Source organism: Pocillopora verrucosa, chromosome 2 (assembly GCF_036669915.1).
Source record: "Pocillopora verrucosa isolate sample1 chromosome 2, ASM3666991v2, whole genome shotgun sequence".
Lineage (NCBI taxonomy): Eukaryota > Metazoa > Cnidaria > Anthozoa > Scleractinia > Pocilloporidae > Pocillopora > Pocillopora verrucosa.
In genome coordinates, this window is record NC_089313.1 from 4638983 (window position 1) to 4656584 (window position 17602).

Below are 17602 nucleotides of genomic sequence, written 5' to 3' on the forward strand. Positions count from 1 at the left end.
GGGGGAGGGTGGGCCGTTCACCTCTTCGTGGCTCCGCTGAAAATTGAGCTAGAATGAATCATTTTCACGCCAAACCAGAATTTAATATCGGAAATTATGTAAATACCCGTGAGACTGCTCAACTAGCCATGTCATACCCATTATTAAATGTATTTCAACTTCGCATATCATCATGAGTGTTATGAATAGTAGTTTAGGTATAAAACGAACCACTAAAATCTGGTTTGATTTTTTTTTTTGTCAAAACCTTTTGCAAGGTTTAGTTAGCAAAACCTTCAATTTTTTATGAATGATTTTGATGTAGCATCTTAAAGGATCCTTGTCAACCCAACGCCTCTAGGGAGAAATTCGTTCATATTAACTCAACGCTTAGCAGAAATCGTGCCGGTCTGTAAACACTTTTTGGCGACGCGCTCCACATTTAATAAAAAACGTTCAGAGCTAAAAAATACGACTAAAGAAGGGGATAACGGATACCTGACGAAGTTCTGAAGAAATACAGTCTGGGGTTATCTGCTCCAGTAGAGAAGGGTCACTTAATAAACAAAGAAAACAGCACAAAGAAGAAAAAGATTGCCTTTTGTCATGCAAAAACACGCGGCTTTACCGATCCGATCCTCAAGAACACACTGGTGGGAAAATGGCACCTTATTCAAAATTACACCGGAAAAAAAAAATCATTAAAATAAATCCCGGTCAGATATAATCTTTGAAGACAGAAGTTTAAAATCGCTTGCGGATGGCAGGAGTGTCATGCAGGCTCGTCAGTACCCGTCAACTTTTAACTGGTCACTTCCTCTTGTAATATGCACCTTGCGCGAAGCTTGTCGACGCTTTGGTGCAGCAAAATCTTTGCAAATTAGGCTCTCGGCACTGAAAATAAAAATGAAGGGCGTGATCGCATGAAGGTTTTTTCCGTAGATTTCTCTGGTTGGTTCACCTCAACTCGTGTTACTCATCTTTTGAGCTGATTTCTTAGAAAGGAAGATCATCAAACAATTTTCTTTTAAACTTTCATTTAGTGTTCCTCGTCAATTTCTGTTTCCAAAATACAATAAAAAAAGATCGGTTACCTTGCTTTTCTAGGAGATTAAGTGGGCCAAACTTACCCCATTTATGCCTGTACTGGCACTAATCAAGCGCATCAATTCATCGGTTCAAAGTGCTGGGGCTGGGAGGGCTTTTTGAGCAACTCTTGGAAAAACTTGATGGGCAGAAGTGTCGAGCATAGGGAACAAGTGGATATATAATTTGTGGGAAAATCTCGCAAATTGAAATGACATCGACTCAAAACGTTCCACGAGTCTTTCCTTTCAAGGTCGTAAATTTGCATCCTGGAGTAACGGGCAGGCTCTTATTTTTATCTTTTTTTTTTCTCTTCGAAGAGTTTTTTTAAATTTCCCAATTTTAAAGGGGACAAATTGTACACCAAAATCATGCAAAAGAATTTAGGTCACTCTGCTCGTTCGAGAGCTAAAGAGTATCGTTCCTCTCTACCCGGTCCATGGATTGATAACAATACCGTGTTCTCAGAATGCACGGGTACTCATTCCCCTGACTAGGTAATTTTTACACGCAGTATGAGATGCGCAGTGCAAAACTGAGAAATCACCTTAATCACAAAATTGAGACGACAAAGGTGTGGGATTTAGAATCTAGTATCGAATTCTCGTTCCATTATCCAAAGTATTTAAGTGAGAATGATGATACCGTACTATGTCAGAAAAACAAAATTTTCCTCATCGAAATCTAGATATGACGTAAAATACCTTGATTTCAGCTTTGGAGCGAAGGACTACACAGCGTGGACATGACCAGCTACGCCAGAGGAAGAGATTGCACGTAAATGAGATAAGGCCTTGCTGCTGAGTGAATTTTAACGATTAAACTGACCCGTTTAAATTTATAACGCTACTAAGTTTGCGGTTCATTTTTCAGCTTTTACATGAAACTATTTACAGAGACAACTTTAAATCAAGTTTCATTGAATACACGATGATGGGAGGTACCCAAGAGTAGGACCGGTGTGGCTGATTATACGTAAGCCGAAAAAAAAACGTTTTCTCAGGGAAAATTACAAATTTAGAGTTTACCTTTGAGCGATTATTCTGTTTTCTGCTTTTGTTTAGTTATCTTCCTTTAGACCTTTCATATGAAAATTTAATTGCAATCTCCAACCTAAAAATCAGACCGGAATTGGAACAAAAATTTGATAGGTCCTCCTCGACTATTTGATGCTCATCACATTTTAACAGAGGTGAAATAGACGACAATCATTGATTATTACTAAGAACATTATGTAATAGAGTAGTCCGATCGTCCAGGTGAGTGGAGACCTGAGAAGAGCTGTTGTCGGTAGTGGTGACTACTGATAACAGTCCTTCTCAGGATTACACTCATCCGTACGATCAGACAACACTCTACACTTAATGTATGGTCCCGAGGGAAACAGTTAGTTTTATTTTCCCGAGAGTCCTGATGAATTTGATCAGGGGCACGTGACCAAGAATCAGCCAATCACAGTGCTCGTTTTGTTGAGTTAAATTCTAGGTATATAACAATATCACATGTTACCCCCAGGTTCAAACCATTTATTGTATTAAGAACATTGTAACATGGCTTCTTGTCCTCTCTCTACCCATATCACTGGGTCTTTTGCTAAGGCGCAAGTACAACTTCAGGATCTTAACCCGACAATTGTGTATTCATTCTTTACCGATCTTTCTCTGGACTTTTTCAGCCACCTCCTCCACAGATAGACCACGCTCAAATAATAAGCTCCAGTCAATATGTTTGGGTTACCGTATTTACCCGTGTATAATACGCACTTTTTTTCTATAAAAATAACCATCAAAATCACGGTGCGTATTATACATGGTTTCTAATGTTTTTTAAGAACGTCCTAATTTGCATACATTAAAAACACAACAAAGAAAGTAATAAAAGCCTAGTAGTAATTGGTCTTTATTAGCCAGTCAATATGTTTGGGTTACCCGGTGGCTGGTTAATTCAAGTTGTGAACGAGTCGCCAGCACAGTTAAATGTATTCGGTGTAAGGCAACTTTTCGAAACGTTTGTGGCTTTATACTCTGTATTTTATCCTTATCAACACAATCACGCCATCGATAACCAGATCAAAAACGTCAAAATTTTTATTGTGAACTTTCCTCGCTGATATCCCAGGAAATTCTTGACATTACAGTCTCTTGTTTTGCAGTTGCTTTAATTTGCATTGGTAATTAACTACGTTTGTTTTTCTGTTAAAACGCCACTGTCTGGCGCAAGGAGATAAGTCAGTCTATGACACCGCGTGCTCTCAAAGAAACGTATTATAATTTTCTTTTATGAACTGCAACGTACCTTTTGAGCAGATAAGAGAAACAGATCATAGATATAGACTGGAGTTTCTGGTTCATTGGTAGTCTAAGATATAAAAATAAGTTGAGGAGTTAAGTCCAGAATAGCTAGGGTCTTAAAATGGCTCCTTAACAAGATTTGGTATGGGCTAAGAGTACTTGAGTACCCGCCCAAAAGATCAGAGTACGCCCTCTCATCAGATCTTGACGTTCATGATGTTTTCCTGTTTGCCTGATACTAGTTACTAGGAAAGTTACCTTATATTCACAATTACAGGCCTTCCCCAATACACTTCACTTGAGCCATTAGTTTAAGGTTTCTGTGTGCGACAGATCCTTTTCATGGAACTAATATTCCAGAGACTTATGGTGTGTAATATTTAAGTAGACTCATTGCCAAGAATTTCAAGAGTTGATGTTATAGTGTTCCGCAGGTAGGGAGTTGACTTCTGCATTTACAGCAGATGTGTCTTGATGAATATTCAATGCCTGAAGCGATTTTACTGAATCATGGTAATTTGAATATGTTACGTCATTCGACACACGCAAAATTAGAATTTTATGTTCCATTTTTCTATCCTCAAAAAAAATCATGTTTCCTTAACAGAAACGGTATATATCCGGCTTTAATTTCTTTTCAACTGAATTTGACTAAAACGAGGCTTAAGCTAAAAAAATAAAAGCGGATGAAACGCCAGTGATAAAAGACGAAATTTGTGAAGCAACAATATTAATATTTGAGTATGCTAATACCAAATGTTTTACATAAACAATAAACATGCCATTTCTCTCTAAATTTAGAGACTTGCGTCCATATCTCCACTATAATTTGTAAGTTAAATTCTTCACTTTTATTTTACATATTTTCGCGATCAGAATTTAGCGTCTTAACTTAAATGAAAGAAATCAGACAAAAATCGTAACATGTGTCGAGCCCGCGTTTTTTTCTTTTGATTTTAGATAGTTTACATTTTGTTATTCCGACCTACCTGCAGATAACTTGTTCCGTCATCTTTCACACCCCCTACTGCTACATCATAGTTACTGATATTATTTGGAGCTACTCCAGCAACACCGAAACCAACCCAACCTGTGGTTCTTACTTGCACCATAAACTCCAGTCTGTCTGTGAACTCATAGTAGTTGTAGGAAACATTGTAATTTCCTTTGTCATCCAGTATGATCATGTTGGAATACATGTTATACATACTGCTACTTTTTGTGGAAGCCACAAACAGCGCTAAAATACACAACTGTACAACGGCCATTTTCTTCGTCAAAGATCGGCCTCGCCTTCACTGAGGAACAGTAGCCTTGAATGACCGTGCATTTTTGTAATTGTCCGTTTTATAGCCTTTTTTCTAATTACTTTTGTAGCCAATATCTGTCGGTGGTGTATTTTGTATTTTTACTTTTGTTTTGGCTTCAAAACAAGCTAAGTGCGATAACAGAGAACAGGAAGCAGCAATTAGAGGAAAAAAAAGATATGCGAAGAGAATATTCAAGTGGAAAGTTTTCAGTGATAACAGGATGGGAAACCAAGGAAACCAGTTGTTTTCTGAATGAGATATTTCCTTTTACGGTGAATCTGAAGAGATCAAAATTGAATCATGCAAAAGCTGGAAGAATTTGTTAACTTAATCAGATGAGCACGGAGATCTCAACTACTATTCCGATAAAGGGAAGTGATAAACTGCAAGCGAATGAAGTTAAAGAAAGGTAGAAAATACATAGGTAAAAAAGTGACATCTTAACCAGCTGAAAATTAGCCAATGATATCTGAGAAATATCCAAAAAGCAAAATCTATCTCAATTTAGGCAATTGGTCGTTAATTTTGGACCTACTTATAACACATAACCGCTGGTCTTTAAGCGTGAGTCCAGCATTGGAACAGTATTGGTCAAGTAAGATAAATTAGTCAACTACCTTCGCTTTCAACCAATATCGATGCAAAGTTTCCCCACTTTGAATACGCATGTACTTGTTTTAACGTTTAAATATGTCAGTTGTCAATATATCTGATGACTCTTAAGTTCAGGAAATTTAATCAAGCCACGTCACTGTTTGTTTATTTTGAAAAATGTAGTCTCGCTTTATAAAGTTTCTCATTTTGCAATGAGCGTCACCGACTTCTTTCGATTATGTGACCCCTGCGTTAATTTCAAAATCGACTTGATTACTCGGCATTTTTACGAGGGACCGGCGTCTGCTCAGGGCACACCAAAAGGGCAACTAAATGTCATTTTTTAAAAATAAATTAATTACCCTGCCTTAGAGACCTAAGCAGCATGATTTTTGTCTTCGTTCAGCCGTAACGAACAAACGGCTTCTTCATTTTTGTAATGTAGCAAAGGCAGTAACAAAAAACTGTTTTGTTACTGTCTTGAAATTGTGAGTTTTGATTTGAGATTACTGTCAACAAGATCCGGTCAAATTTCCAAACTTTCATTTCATTTACTCTTTATTTAGAGAAAACACTGAAACTAAATTTGCTGGGGAAAAAAAACTTTTTAAAACTTTTGTTCCATATTTTATAAGTTTTTCAGTGATATATAGTTTTTATGGTTTCTTTGAAAGTAGGGCGCGTAGAGCGATTTTTCAAAATTTTTTTTTCCAAAATGTTTCCTTGTTTCCTTACATTTCGATGTTTACTGTGCATTTTGTTGCATATTTGTCGCCTTTACTTGAACTTCCTCGACGAGGCCGTACAGTTCATGATATCAAGGCAGGCAAAGCGCTAGTTCCTCTTTTTCTTCCTTCTTGTTTCTCACTGAGGAGGGGGGACGGAAGCCAAACCCCAGATCAAAACTTAGCACATTTTTCTCCAATTCCGATATTTATCACTTATACTTGAAATTACTTTGCGAGTATTGGAAAAACCGTGAGTTTGAAATGTTTTCAAATTGCGCCGGTGAATATTAAAAGTGTGACGTCCCAACAAGCTGTGTTTACATACTCTCATCTAAACTAACCAGTTGACCTATGAGAGCGTGCGAACTATCTCAATTATTTTATAACCATCACTAGTTACAAAAGTGTGACGTGCAAAACCGAATTACAGTCACTTGGCTTTTTTAGTAGTTTTGGCTTTGATCATGCAAATCACACCTGCTAGAAAATGAAAAGTTCACGAAGACAATGAGTCCATTATCACGCAAAGATAGCTTAGCGTTAAAAAAAAATAGACTTAGGTTGTACTGTGGTCGATCTTGTGATGAAAATTAAACCTTTCAAAGGGGTAAACACTGAAACCTGACATTTCCTGTTGAAAAAAGAATAACACTTTTCATTTTTCATGTTCAATTACATCATGAGTGATAAAAGTGTGACGTACGAAACCAAAATACTGTGTACTTATTGATGGAGTGGTAGGGGCGCAGCGAGGTCCTTTCTTCATGACCCTGAGCTTAATATTTTCCCCACTGGCCCCACCAAATTCGGTCAATAAGCATTTTATCATATGACCACTAACTTTTAAAAATTTCAACCTAAATGGAACGCGATAGACGGGCATACAGGCACACAAGAAGTATGCAATTTAAAACTTTTTCCTTTATTTCGATAAGCCCAGAGGGGGAAGGGGGGGGGGGGGGAAGGGAATAACCTAAACACACGTGATCTGGATACCTAAAACACTGTGACAGCGGAAGTTAGGAAGGTTGGGAAAAGTAATTCGTTATTTTTGTTGTTTCATTTTCAAAGCATCAGCCACACTGTCAACATCTTGGTAAGTGCGTTTGAAAATCTTTCCTAGTCACTCGGTTTTTATCAGCTTTAGTTATTTAGTAACTGTAGACAGGTAAGGCACTTATGGCAAAGCCCAGTACCCACTTTTTTGATCTTTATGTTTGTGATACGTCACGTTTCGAGTGTTAGTCCTTCGTTAAAGCGGTTGATGGCGCGATTGAATCGTCACCACGGCGAAATAAATTGGTTTTACGGCAACTTTTTCAAATCTCTGTGGCTTTATACCGTATAATTTATCCTCGTTAACTAAAATAAGGTTATTGGGTATTGTACAATTTGAGAAATTGATGATCATAAAACTGGATTGTCCCACGTTGATATAGGAAATCCGTAGTGCTTCATTACGTGGTTTTCCAGTGGCTACGATCTCCACTAGCTATTAACTTGACACTTTTTAGGAGGGTTTAACGATCGATTCCAAGATTGCGGTAGACTCCAATTGAATCTCCGTTTTCTACTTGTACACAAATGTTTCATGGTCGAGATACTATTCGCTTAAGTTTTTAGATACTAGCGGCGGGTTCTACGGTACATATGTTTCTAAACGCCGTAATCCCTTTCTTTTTTCTGTCTGTTTAAGCGCCAGTCTCGCATAAGAAGATAAGTCATGACGCTGCGCACTCATGAAGAGAGATGTTTTAATTTTGTCAGAGAAACTAAAACTTTCTTAAATTCACTGTTATTGCATACAGAGTATAAGCGTACTTTTGCGTTGAACGGGTGCTTCATATCCTCACCGTAAAATCGCTTTCTTCAAACCGTTATGGTTTCATACAATATATTTCAACCTCATTATAACTAAGATTGTTCGGCATTGTTTAGTTTGAGAAACTGATGGTTTCCACAATCACGTGATCAAAAACTAAATTCAATCCTATATTAAGGCATAGTTATAATGCAGAATGTCTTTCACCGATGTCAGCAGTGGCGGCCCAAACTCACATTTCGAGGAAACGGAAACGATTAATTAAAGCATCACGCGTTGTGTGACTCGGTGCTAAGTTACAAGAGTTGAACATGTTATAAAAAGAGGAAGATGTTTCATTTTTGGACGCTGAAATCCATCATTAGTCAGAAAAGTGTGACGAGCTCAACCGAAATACAATCACTCAGTTTTTTTAGCAATTCTAGTTTCGATCATGCAAATCACACCCGCTAGAAAATTGAAAGTTCACGAAGACAATAAGTCGATTGTCACGCAAAGATAGGTTACCGTTTAAAGAAAGAAACTTAGGTTGTACTGTGATCAATCTTGTGATGTAAATGAAAGCTTTAAAAGAATCAACACTTAAGCTTGTCGTTCCCCATGAAAAATAGAATCACACTTCTTAATTTTCATGTTCAATTAAATCATTAGGGATAACAGTGTGACATACAAACCCAAATACTGTGTACTTATTGATTGAGAGGTAGGAGCGTAGCGAGGTCCTTGCTTCGTGACCGAGAGCCTAATATTTTCCCGTCCGGCCCAACAAAACTCAGTCAATAAACATTTTATCATATGACCACTAACTGTTGAAAAATTTCGACCTAAATAGGACGCGATAGACGGGCATACGAGCACAAATCTTTTTTTTGTTTGTTTTTTTTTTTTGTCTAGCGGTGAATTCTACAGTACATATTTTTCTAAACGCCGTTATCCGTTTTTTTCTCTGTCTAAGCACCAGAGTCTCGAGTAAGAAGATAAGTCATGACGCTGCGCGCTCACGAAGAGAAATGTTTTAATCTCTTGATAGAAACTAAGACTTTCTTAAATTCAATGTTACTGCATACATAGTATAGGCGTACTTTTCTGTTGATCGGATGCTTCATATCTTTACCCTTAAATGGCTTTCTTAAAACCGTTAAGGTTTTATACAATATATTTCAACCTCATTATAACTAAGATTGTTCAGTATCGTTTAGTTCGAGAAACTGATGGTTTCCACAATCACGTGATCAAAAACTAAAATCAATCCTATATCAAGACATATTTATAATGCAGAATGTCCTTTACTGATGTCAGCAGAGGCGGCCCAAGCTCACATCTAGAGAAAAAGCAAACGATTAATTCATGAAAGCGCCACGCGTTGTGTGACTCGGTAGTCACTCACAAGAAATGAACACGTCCTATAGAATTGTATGGGGAACCAAATATGGTCGATTTGAAGTAGTAAAAGTGTGACGTGCAAAACCGAAATAGATTCACTGCGGAGTAAACTGCTGATCGGTTTTCCATATCAGTTCATTAAAAGTTGATTATCGCTCACAGCAAGCTTACCGTTTAAAGAAAGAAGCTTTGGTTCTATTGGTATCGATCTGGTAATGAAATTTTAATTTTCGAAATGGATGGACACAGAAGCTTGACGTTTCCTGTGAAAAAAGAATGAAATAAGTTATTTTATACATATGTTCAATCCAGCAGTGGTTATAAAGTGTGACGTACGAAACCGAAATTCATTCGTTTGAGATGGAACACTTAAATCTTCGGAGTAAATGTTGATTCGCGCTCCAGATCCCCCTCTCATTAATTCGCCATTTGTATTGGAATTCCGTTTTGAAAGTCGCATGAAAACTGGGGAGTTTAACTCTCACTATCTTCTGCAAGGTTAGAGATATATTTATAATTTGTACTAACACTTCGTGAAATAAGAATCACTAGTTCACGTCTCGTACATAATGAATCACTTCAGGAAAAAAAAACATACCATTTTGATCTTTTTCTCGATCGTATTTGATAATTGATCAGTTCCTATTCTCAGTAATTTTGTTAAATACTTTTAATCACAGTTTTCATTTTTCCAAATCACAAATTGGCAGTAACAGTGTTAATAATAATAATAATAATAATTAATAAGATTAACCGTGAGGCGTAAAACGGCCAAAAAAATTAGGAACGAGTTGTTAAACATTTCTGGTAACAACTCATGGAATGATGTTAACCGTTACGCGTAAAATGGCCAAACTTTAAACCGTAAAAGCCATCACCCCGAAAACGAAATTTCTCCGCATTTCGAGAAATCAGGTAATGTTGACATCAATACTAAATTAAACGGGAAGCAAGCTTGTCAAGCTGGCAATTGTTTGTTATTTTTAAAAGACATGGAAGAACCTAAGCCATATATAATTTTTATCATTCAAATGTTCGCTGGGTGTTAATGCCCTCTAGTTGCAAGTTTCTTGCGATTGTCTGAGGAAAAAAGGAAACAAAAAGGTTGAAAAGCACTATTGCCATTGGGAGTTTTCAGGAAAGTCCCTTCCGGATGCGCGGATCCTACAACGTAACTGTGGTCCAGTCCATTTCCCCCACCTCTCTTCCCTTCTCAAAAGAAATATGAAGGACTATTAAGTATAACTATTGATCATTACTGAAAGTCAAGCTACCTCCTCATTTACTTGTTGCCATATTTCAGTCATTGGATTAACACCTTCAAAGGTAAGACCAGTGATGTGGTTATGTTCAAGCAAATTACCGATCCACTCCGTCCGTTTTCTTTTTTTTTTTTTTTATCAATTATCTCAGTTGCTATTTTTGTCTTCGATCATGCAAATCACACCCTCAAGAAAATGAAAAGTTCACGTATACAATGGGTCAGTTTTTACGCCCAGATAGCTTACTGTTTAAAGACAGAAGCTTTAGTTGTACGCTCAATCTTATCGATCTCGTGATGCAAATCCTAACGAACTAAAAGGGACGAACACTGAAGCCTGGCGTTTTCGAATAAACAAAGTAAGATGTGTCATTTTTGGATGCTCAAATCCATCATTAGTTAGAAAAGTGTGACGTGCCAAACCAAAATACAGTCACTAAGTTTTTTTAGTATTTTTGGCTTCGATCATGCAAATCAGACCCGCTAGAAAATGAAAAGTTCACGAAGACAATGAGTCCATTATCACGCAAAAATAGCTTAGCGTTAAAAAAGAAACTTAGGATCGATCTTGTGATGAAAATCAAACCTTTCAAAGGGGTAAACACTAAAGCCTGACATTTCCTATAACGAATAAGATTGATGGCGCGATTGAATCGCCACCACAGTGAAATAAATTCGTTATCCAGCGGTCTTCTCAAATCTCTGTAGCTTTATACCGTTTAATTTATCCTCATTAACTAATGTTATTGAGTATCGTTCAATTTGAGAAATTGATGATCATAAAACTAAAATCAGACCTTTATTTATGTTGTGGACTGTCCCTCGCTGAAGGAAATCCGTGGTGCTCGATCAGGTGGTTTTCCAGTGGCTATGACTCTACATCAGCTATCCACTTGAATCTGTTTAGGAGGGTTGAACGAATGATTCAGAGATCGCACTAGATTCGAAATGCCATATTTCTACTTGTACACAAGCGTTTCATTGTCGAAATACCCTTCACTTAAACCTTTGGATACTAACGGCGGGTTCTGCGGTACATATTTTTCTAAAGCCGTAATCTGTTTCTTTTTTTTCCGTTTAAGCCCCAGAGTCTCGCACAGGAAGATAAGTTGTGAGGCTGCGCGCTCACTAAGAGACATGGTTTAATTTTCTCAGAGGAGTGATACTTTCTTAAATTCACTGTTATTGCATTCATAGTATAAGCGTATCTTACCGTTGAACGGATGCTTTATATTCCCACCGTTAAATTTCTTTCTTCAAACCGTTAAGGTTTTATACAATATATTTCAACCTCAGTAGTTAAGATATTATTAGGCATTGTTTAATTTGAAAAACTGATGGTTTCAACAATCACGTGATCAAAAACTAAAATCAATCCCATATAAAGATATATTCATAATGCAGAATGTCCTTTACTGATCAGTGTCAGCAGAGGTGGTCCAAGTTCACGTCTCGAGAAAAAGCAAACGATTAATTAATGATAGCGTCACGGGTTGTGTGACTTATGTGTTAAGTTATGAGCGTTGAACACGTTAGTAAGAATAGAATGGGGAGCGAAATATGGTCGATTTATAGCAAGAAATATTTCGAGAAATCAACATTTAACACGTAAAATCAATAAAAGTACACACATCTTGTGTGTCCATATTAGTTTCTGGCGATTTCTGCCGTTTTAAGCTTACTTTGCCATCGCTGTTATTCCCATCCCCACGGTGACACCTCGCATTAATCGAGCGTCCCAATCAACCAAGCAGACAGCTGTCCCCGTGATAGGTCTGCAATTCCTGATCCATAATAGGAATGCACGATAGAAGCGGCACCAGGATCGTGCATGCTATACCACTGGAATATACCACAGAAACCTTTTCCAGCCGCTCGAAAATTGTTGATGACTTCCCTTACCACAGTAGACTTACCAGTTCCCCCCTTGTTCAGTCCCTTAAAAGTTATGACCCTTACAAGCCAAGCATACAATCTCCACCCGTCCGTGAGATAAGTGAACGCTCAAATTGACGACATGCTAATAACCACCAAACTACTCTACTGAATATTATGGAGAACGAGTTGTCACAGGAAGAAAAATTATGAAAGAACATAATGAACATCACTTGACGATCTGCGTGCTCAAGGAATTGGCTGAACTAATAGAAATTTTATTGTCCTTTTCAATGAATTTCCGGTGACTAAATAGGCATTAACACCAACATAACTGTAAGGGGATAGATTAAGGGTAATTCGGCCAAATCTTGCAGGCTTTTCTTTTTATCCAGAAGTTTAGTGACATCACCTTGGAAAGGTAAATGCAATCAACGGTAGGGCATCATCTGGACAATTGTGTGATCATCTCGGTAATGAACCAAAAGAACGGTGTTTCAATAAAATCGAGCGAGGGAATTTCCAGTACAAACATTTTGAACGGTACATTATTTAAACTGTCGAATAGTTCTCGAGAAAACTAGAGCAATTTTCTCATTAATCATTCTTGTATTATTCATGAATAAGGAATAAAATAGAGTGATCCTAATGGTCTGCATTGCACATACGTTTTGACAGCCGGTTTAACAAAATCAATAAACTAAGAATGGGGAAACTAGAACTTATATTGTAGACTATTCCTTTCTGATTCCTTTCTGATTTCTTTTGATTTCCATCGATTTTTCATTAGCTGAGTTTGTATTTTATTCTTGTCTTTTTTTTTTGTTTTTAATCAAAGCGAATAATGCCTCAAAAATAAATCAGCGAGTCAGGCTATGACACATGGCAGCAGTTTGTTTCCTTTGAGAAAAGGTAGCTTCCTTACCTCACAATACATGATATAACCAAGCCTCTTATTCTTCAATCTTCTTCATTGATTGAATCAATGAGCTTCATTATCAATTAAGAAGGGAATCTCTTTTCCCATTTCTTTCTGTTTCCGGTTTCCTAATTATCTAGAAAGTTGAGACACTGGGAAGAGAAATTTTTTTAGTTTCCTCATACGATTAGAAAGACCAGAAGTTCTAGTTCGATCACAAATCCTGTGACAAATTCTTAGTAACAATGAAACTTTTTGATTTTCAAATATGAATGTAGTTTAAGTCAGGCACAACTGTCTATCACCTGAGTGAAATGTGAACAAAGGTAGAAAAAACTGAATATTAAAACCAAAACTCTTAGTAATTTATTTTTTTATGCGATTATCATTTGGTATCTATTTGTTTATAACCTGTATGAGCTTTCTTAACATTGATTTATTATATTCCAATTGTAACTGTTTTAAAACTACAATTAATTCCTTTGTCATTCCTTTAAGGCCATTTGCGGATAATCTTTAAGTTCTCTTTGAAGTTTGTAAGACTTTTCACTAATCTTCAGACTGCTCCAACATCGAGGATGTACATAATAGATTTTTGGCTTTTAACGTTCACTCACAAAAAGATGAAAGACAGAAATCGGTAGGAATATGATTCAACCTAAGGGCAAAATGTTTCTTTTACATCACGTGACGAGATGAAGGAACCAAAAAACCTAGGTCAAAGTATAATATATAGATTTAGCCAAGCCTAAAAGCGGAGCTCGTATTTTTTTTTTCCCCCGCACGTCTCAAGGGCACAACGCCTTGCCCCGGTCAGGACTAGAACCCGGGTCGCCCAACTCGCAGCCCAGTACACTGACCACTGAACTACTGGACAAAGCCGTGGCGTTGGCGTGCCCGCGGTACAGTTGACCACGCATGTTAAAAGAAGCACCTTGTACGGTCGTACGGTCGAACGGTCGTACATCCAAATTTTTTCGGCTTGATGGGCTACTACTATTTTGCATAATTTTGGGGCTACGCTCTGCGAGCTCCGCTACTATTTACGACAGTGACCCAGTGAGTTAAGTCTAGTTTCTACGGTTCGCTTACCTGCGAGTTAACAAGGTTGATGTACTTCAACACGGAAGCTGAGTCAGTTCAGTAGTAAACTTGGTCTGCTGTCATTTCCAATTCTTCTCGAATAATTCTGGAGAGCCTTACGCAGATAACACTGACTGTCAGTTCCAATATTGGAATTGAAATTTCATGTATGGGACTTGCTTCTTCCATGACAAATGCAGAGTGAACTTGGTTAATGACATTTTTCAAACGGAAGTAAACGACGGCTGAAATTCATTATCATGGCCAATTTACATTGTCAACTCAGTTGGTAAAACCAAATATTTTTTTAATACCCCACCAAAGTTTCTTCAAAAACTTACCCCGTTGTTTATAGAAACTATGCATGTGGAAAGTTCTCATTGCAAAAGTTAAGATAAAGTCTGTCAGTTTTTTTTTATCCAATGACTTTAAAGTCATGTAATGTTCTGCAAAAATCCCACTTGAGGAAAATGAAAGGTGACTAACCGACTTCTTCACTTTTTTGTTTTGTTTTTTTTGTTTTTAAGTGGATATTGTGAATTCTAACACTTTCAGCTTGTTACAAATAGCTTCCGGGTGTAATCGACCCAGCCCGTTTTTATAACTTAACATGTGTGTTCCTGTTTGAAGTGACTCGTTATTAATCAAGATTATCGACCTTTTAGTATTGTGTTACTAAAAATAATGTTTCCCTGATAACAGTTGAGGATTGCAATGGAAACCTAACAGCAGAAGCCATGACACCTTTCATGAGCCTCGCCTTATTTGTTGCCCTGTTCTTGCTCAACTCAGATCGCATTCAGAAAGCCATTGAGATATGCAGCGAATGTTTGATTTTGCTAAATGGCACCGATCAAAACAGCAAAGACCAATTTGATTCAGCACTGCTACAATTTTACAGCGACATCTATACCGTTCTTTTCAGCGCTTATCGTCATATCTCTGACTACATAAGTGCAGAAAGATACGGGAGGAAACTGTTTGACTTATACATAGGGTATGGAATTATGCTTTATAAACTTGGCGTAAGCCTAAAAGCAAAGGAATATTTTGAGAGAGCCCTTGCCATCACAACTGAAATTGGCGACAGAGGAGGGGAAGCATCATGTTATGGAAACCTTGGTACTGTGTTTCTATCCGTTGGCCAATACGACAAGGCTGAAGAGTATCTCCAAAAAGCGCTTGTCATCAGAACTGAAATTGGCGACAGACGAGGGGAAGCATCATGTTATGGAAACCTAGGTACTGTGTTTCAGTCGCTTGGCCAATACGACAAGGCTGAAGAGTATCTCCAAAAAGCGCTTCTCATCAGAACTGAAATTGGCGACAGAGAAGGGGAGGCAGCTGACTACGGAAACCTAGGTACTGTGTTTCAGTCGCTTGGCCAATACGACAAGGCTGAAGAGTATCTCCAAAAAGCGCTTGTCATCAGAACTGAAATTGGCGACAGACGAGGGGAAGCATCATGTTATGGAAACCTAGGTACTGTGTTTAAGTCGCTTGGCCAATACGACAAGGCTGAAGAGTATCTCCAAAAAGCGCTTGTCATCAGAACTGAAATTGGCGACAGACGAGGGGAAGCATCATGTTATGGAAACCTAGGTACTGTGTTTAAGTCGCTTGGCCAATACGACAAGGCTGAAGAGTATCTCCAAAAAGCGCTTGTCATCAGAACTGAAATTGGCGACAGACGAGGGGAAGCATCATGTTATGGAAACCTAGGTACTGTGTTTCAGTCGCTTGGCCAATACGACAAGGCTGAAGAGTATCTCCAAAAAGCGCTTGTCATCAGAACTGAAATTGGCGACAGAGAAGGGGAGGCAGCTGACTACGGAAACCTAGGTATTGTGTTTCAGTCGCTTGGCCAATACGACAAGGCTGAAGAGTATCTCCAAAAAGCGCTTGTCATCAGAACTGAAATTGGCGACAGACGAGGGGAAGCATCATGTTATAGAAACCTAGGTACTGTGTTTCAGTCGCTTGGCCAATACGACAAGGCTGAAGAGTATCTCCAAAAAGCGCTTGTCATCAGAACTGAAATTGGCGACAGAGAAGGGGAGGCAGCTGACTACGGAAACCTAGGTACTGTGTTTAAGTCGCTTGGCCAATACGACAAGGCTGAAGAGTATCTCCAAAAAGCGCTTGTCATCAGAACTGAAATTGGCGACAGACGAGGGGAAGCATCATGTTATGGAAACCTAGGTACTGTGTTTCAGTCGCTTGGCCAATACGACAAGGCTGAAGAGTATCTCCAAAAAGTGCTCGTCGTCAGAACTGAAATTGGCGACAGAGGAGGGGAAGCATCATGTTATGGAAACCTAGGTACTGTGTTTCAGTCGCTTGGCCAATACGACAAGGCTGAAGAGTATCTCCAAAAAGCGCTTGTCATCATAACTGAAATTGGCGACAGACGAGAGGAAGCATCATGTTATGGAAACCTAGGTACTGTGTTTCAGTCGCTTGGCCAATACGACAAGGCTGAAGAGTATCTTCAAAAAGCGCTTGTCATCAGAACTGAAATTGGCGACAGACGAGGGGAAGCATCATGTTATGGAAACCTAGGTACTGTGTTTAAGTCGCTTGGCCAATACGACAAGGCTGAAGAGTATCTCCAAAAAGCGCTTGTCATCAGAACTGAAATTGGCGACAGAGAAGGGGAGGCAGCTGACTACGGAAACCTAGGTACTGTGTTTAAGTCGCTTGGCCAATACGACAAGGCTGAAGAGTATCTCCAAAAAGCGCTTGTCATCAGAACTGAAATTGGCGACAGAGAAGGGGAGGCAGCTGACTACGGAAACCTAGGTACTGTGTTTCAGTCGCTTGGCCAATACGACAAGGCTGAAGAGTATCTCCAAAAAGCGCTTGTCATCATAACTGAAATTGGCGACAGACGAGAGGAAGCATCATGTTATGGAAACCTAGGTACTGTGTTTCAGTCGCTTGGCCAATACGACAAGGCTGAAGAGTATCTTCAAAAAGCGCTTGTCATCAGAACTGAAATTGGCGACAGACGAGGGGAAGCATCATGTTATGGAAACCTAGGTACTGTGTTTAAGTCGCTTGGCCAATACGACAAGGCTGAAGAGTATCTCCAAAAAGCGCTTGTCATCAGAACTGAAATTGGCGACAGAGAAGGGGAGGCAGCTGACTACGGAAACCTAGGTACTGTGTTTAAGTCGCTTGGCCAATACGACAAGGCTGAAGAGTATCTCCAAAAAGCGCTTGTCATCAGAACTGAAATTGGCGACAGAGAAGGGGAGGCAGCTGACTA

The 17602-nt window shown here is 38.6% G+C and overlaps 1 protein-coding gene across 1 annotated transcript in view; it reads left to right on the forward strand.

Annotated features, from left to right (window-relative positions):
- Positions 1–15038: 15038 nt before the first annotated feature.
- Positions 15039–17602, forward strand: part of LOC136279009 (tetratricopeptide repeat protein 28-like) — a 7778-nt gene continuing 5214 nt past the window's right edge. Inside the window, exons 1-2 of the mRNA XM_066162343.1 lie at positions 15039–15470; positions 15723–16893. Of these exons, the coding sequence (XP_066018440.1) occupies positions 15069–15470; positions 15723–16893 (1573 nt within the window). The 5' untranslated portion in view covers positions 15039–15068. The remainder of the gene's footprint in view (positions 15471–15722; positions 16894–17602) is intronic.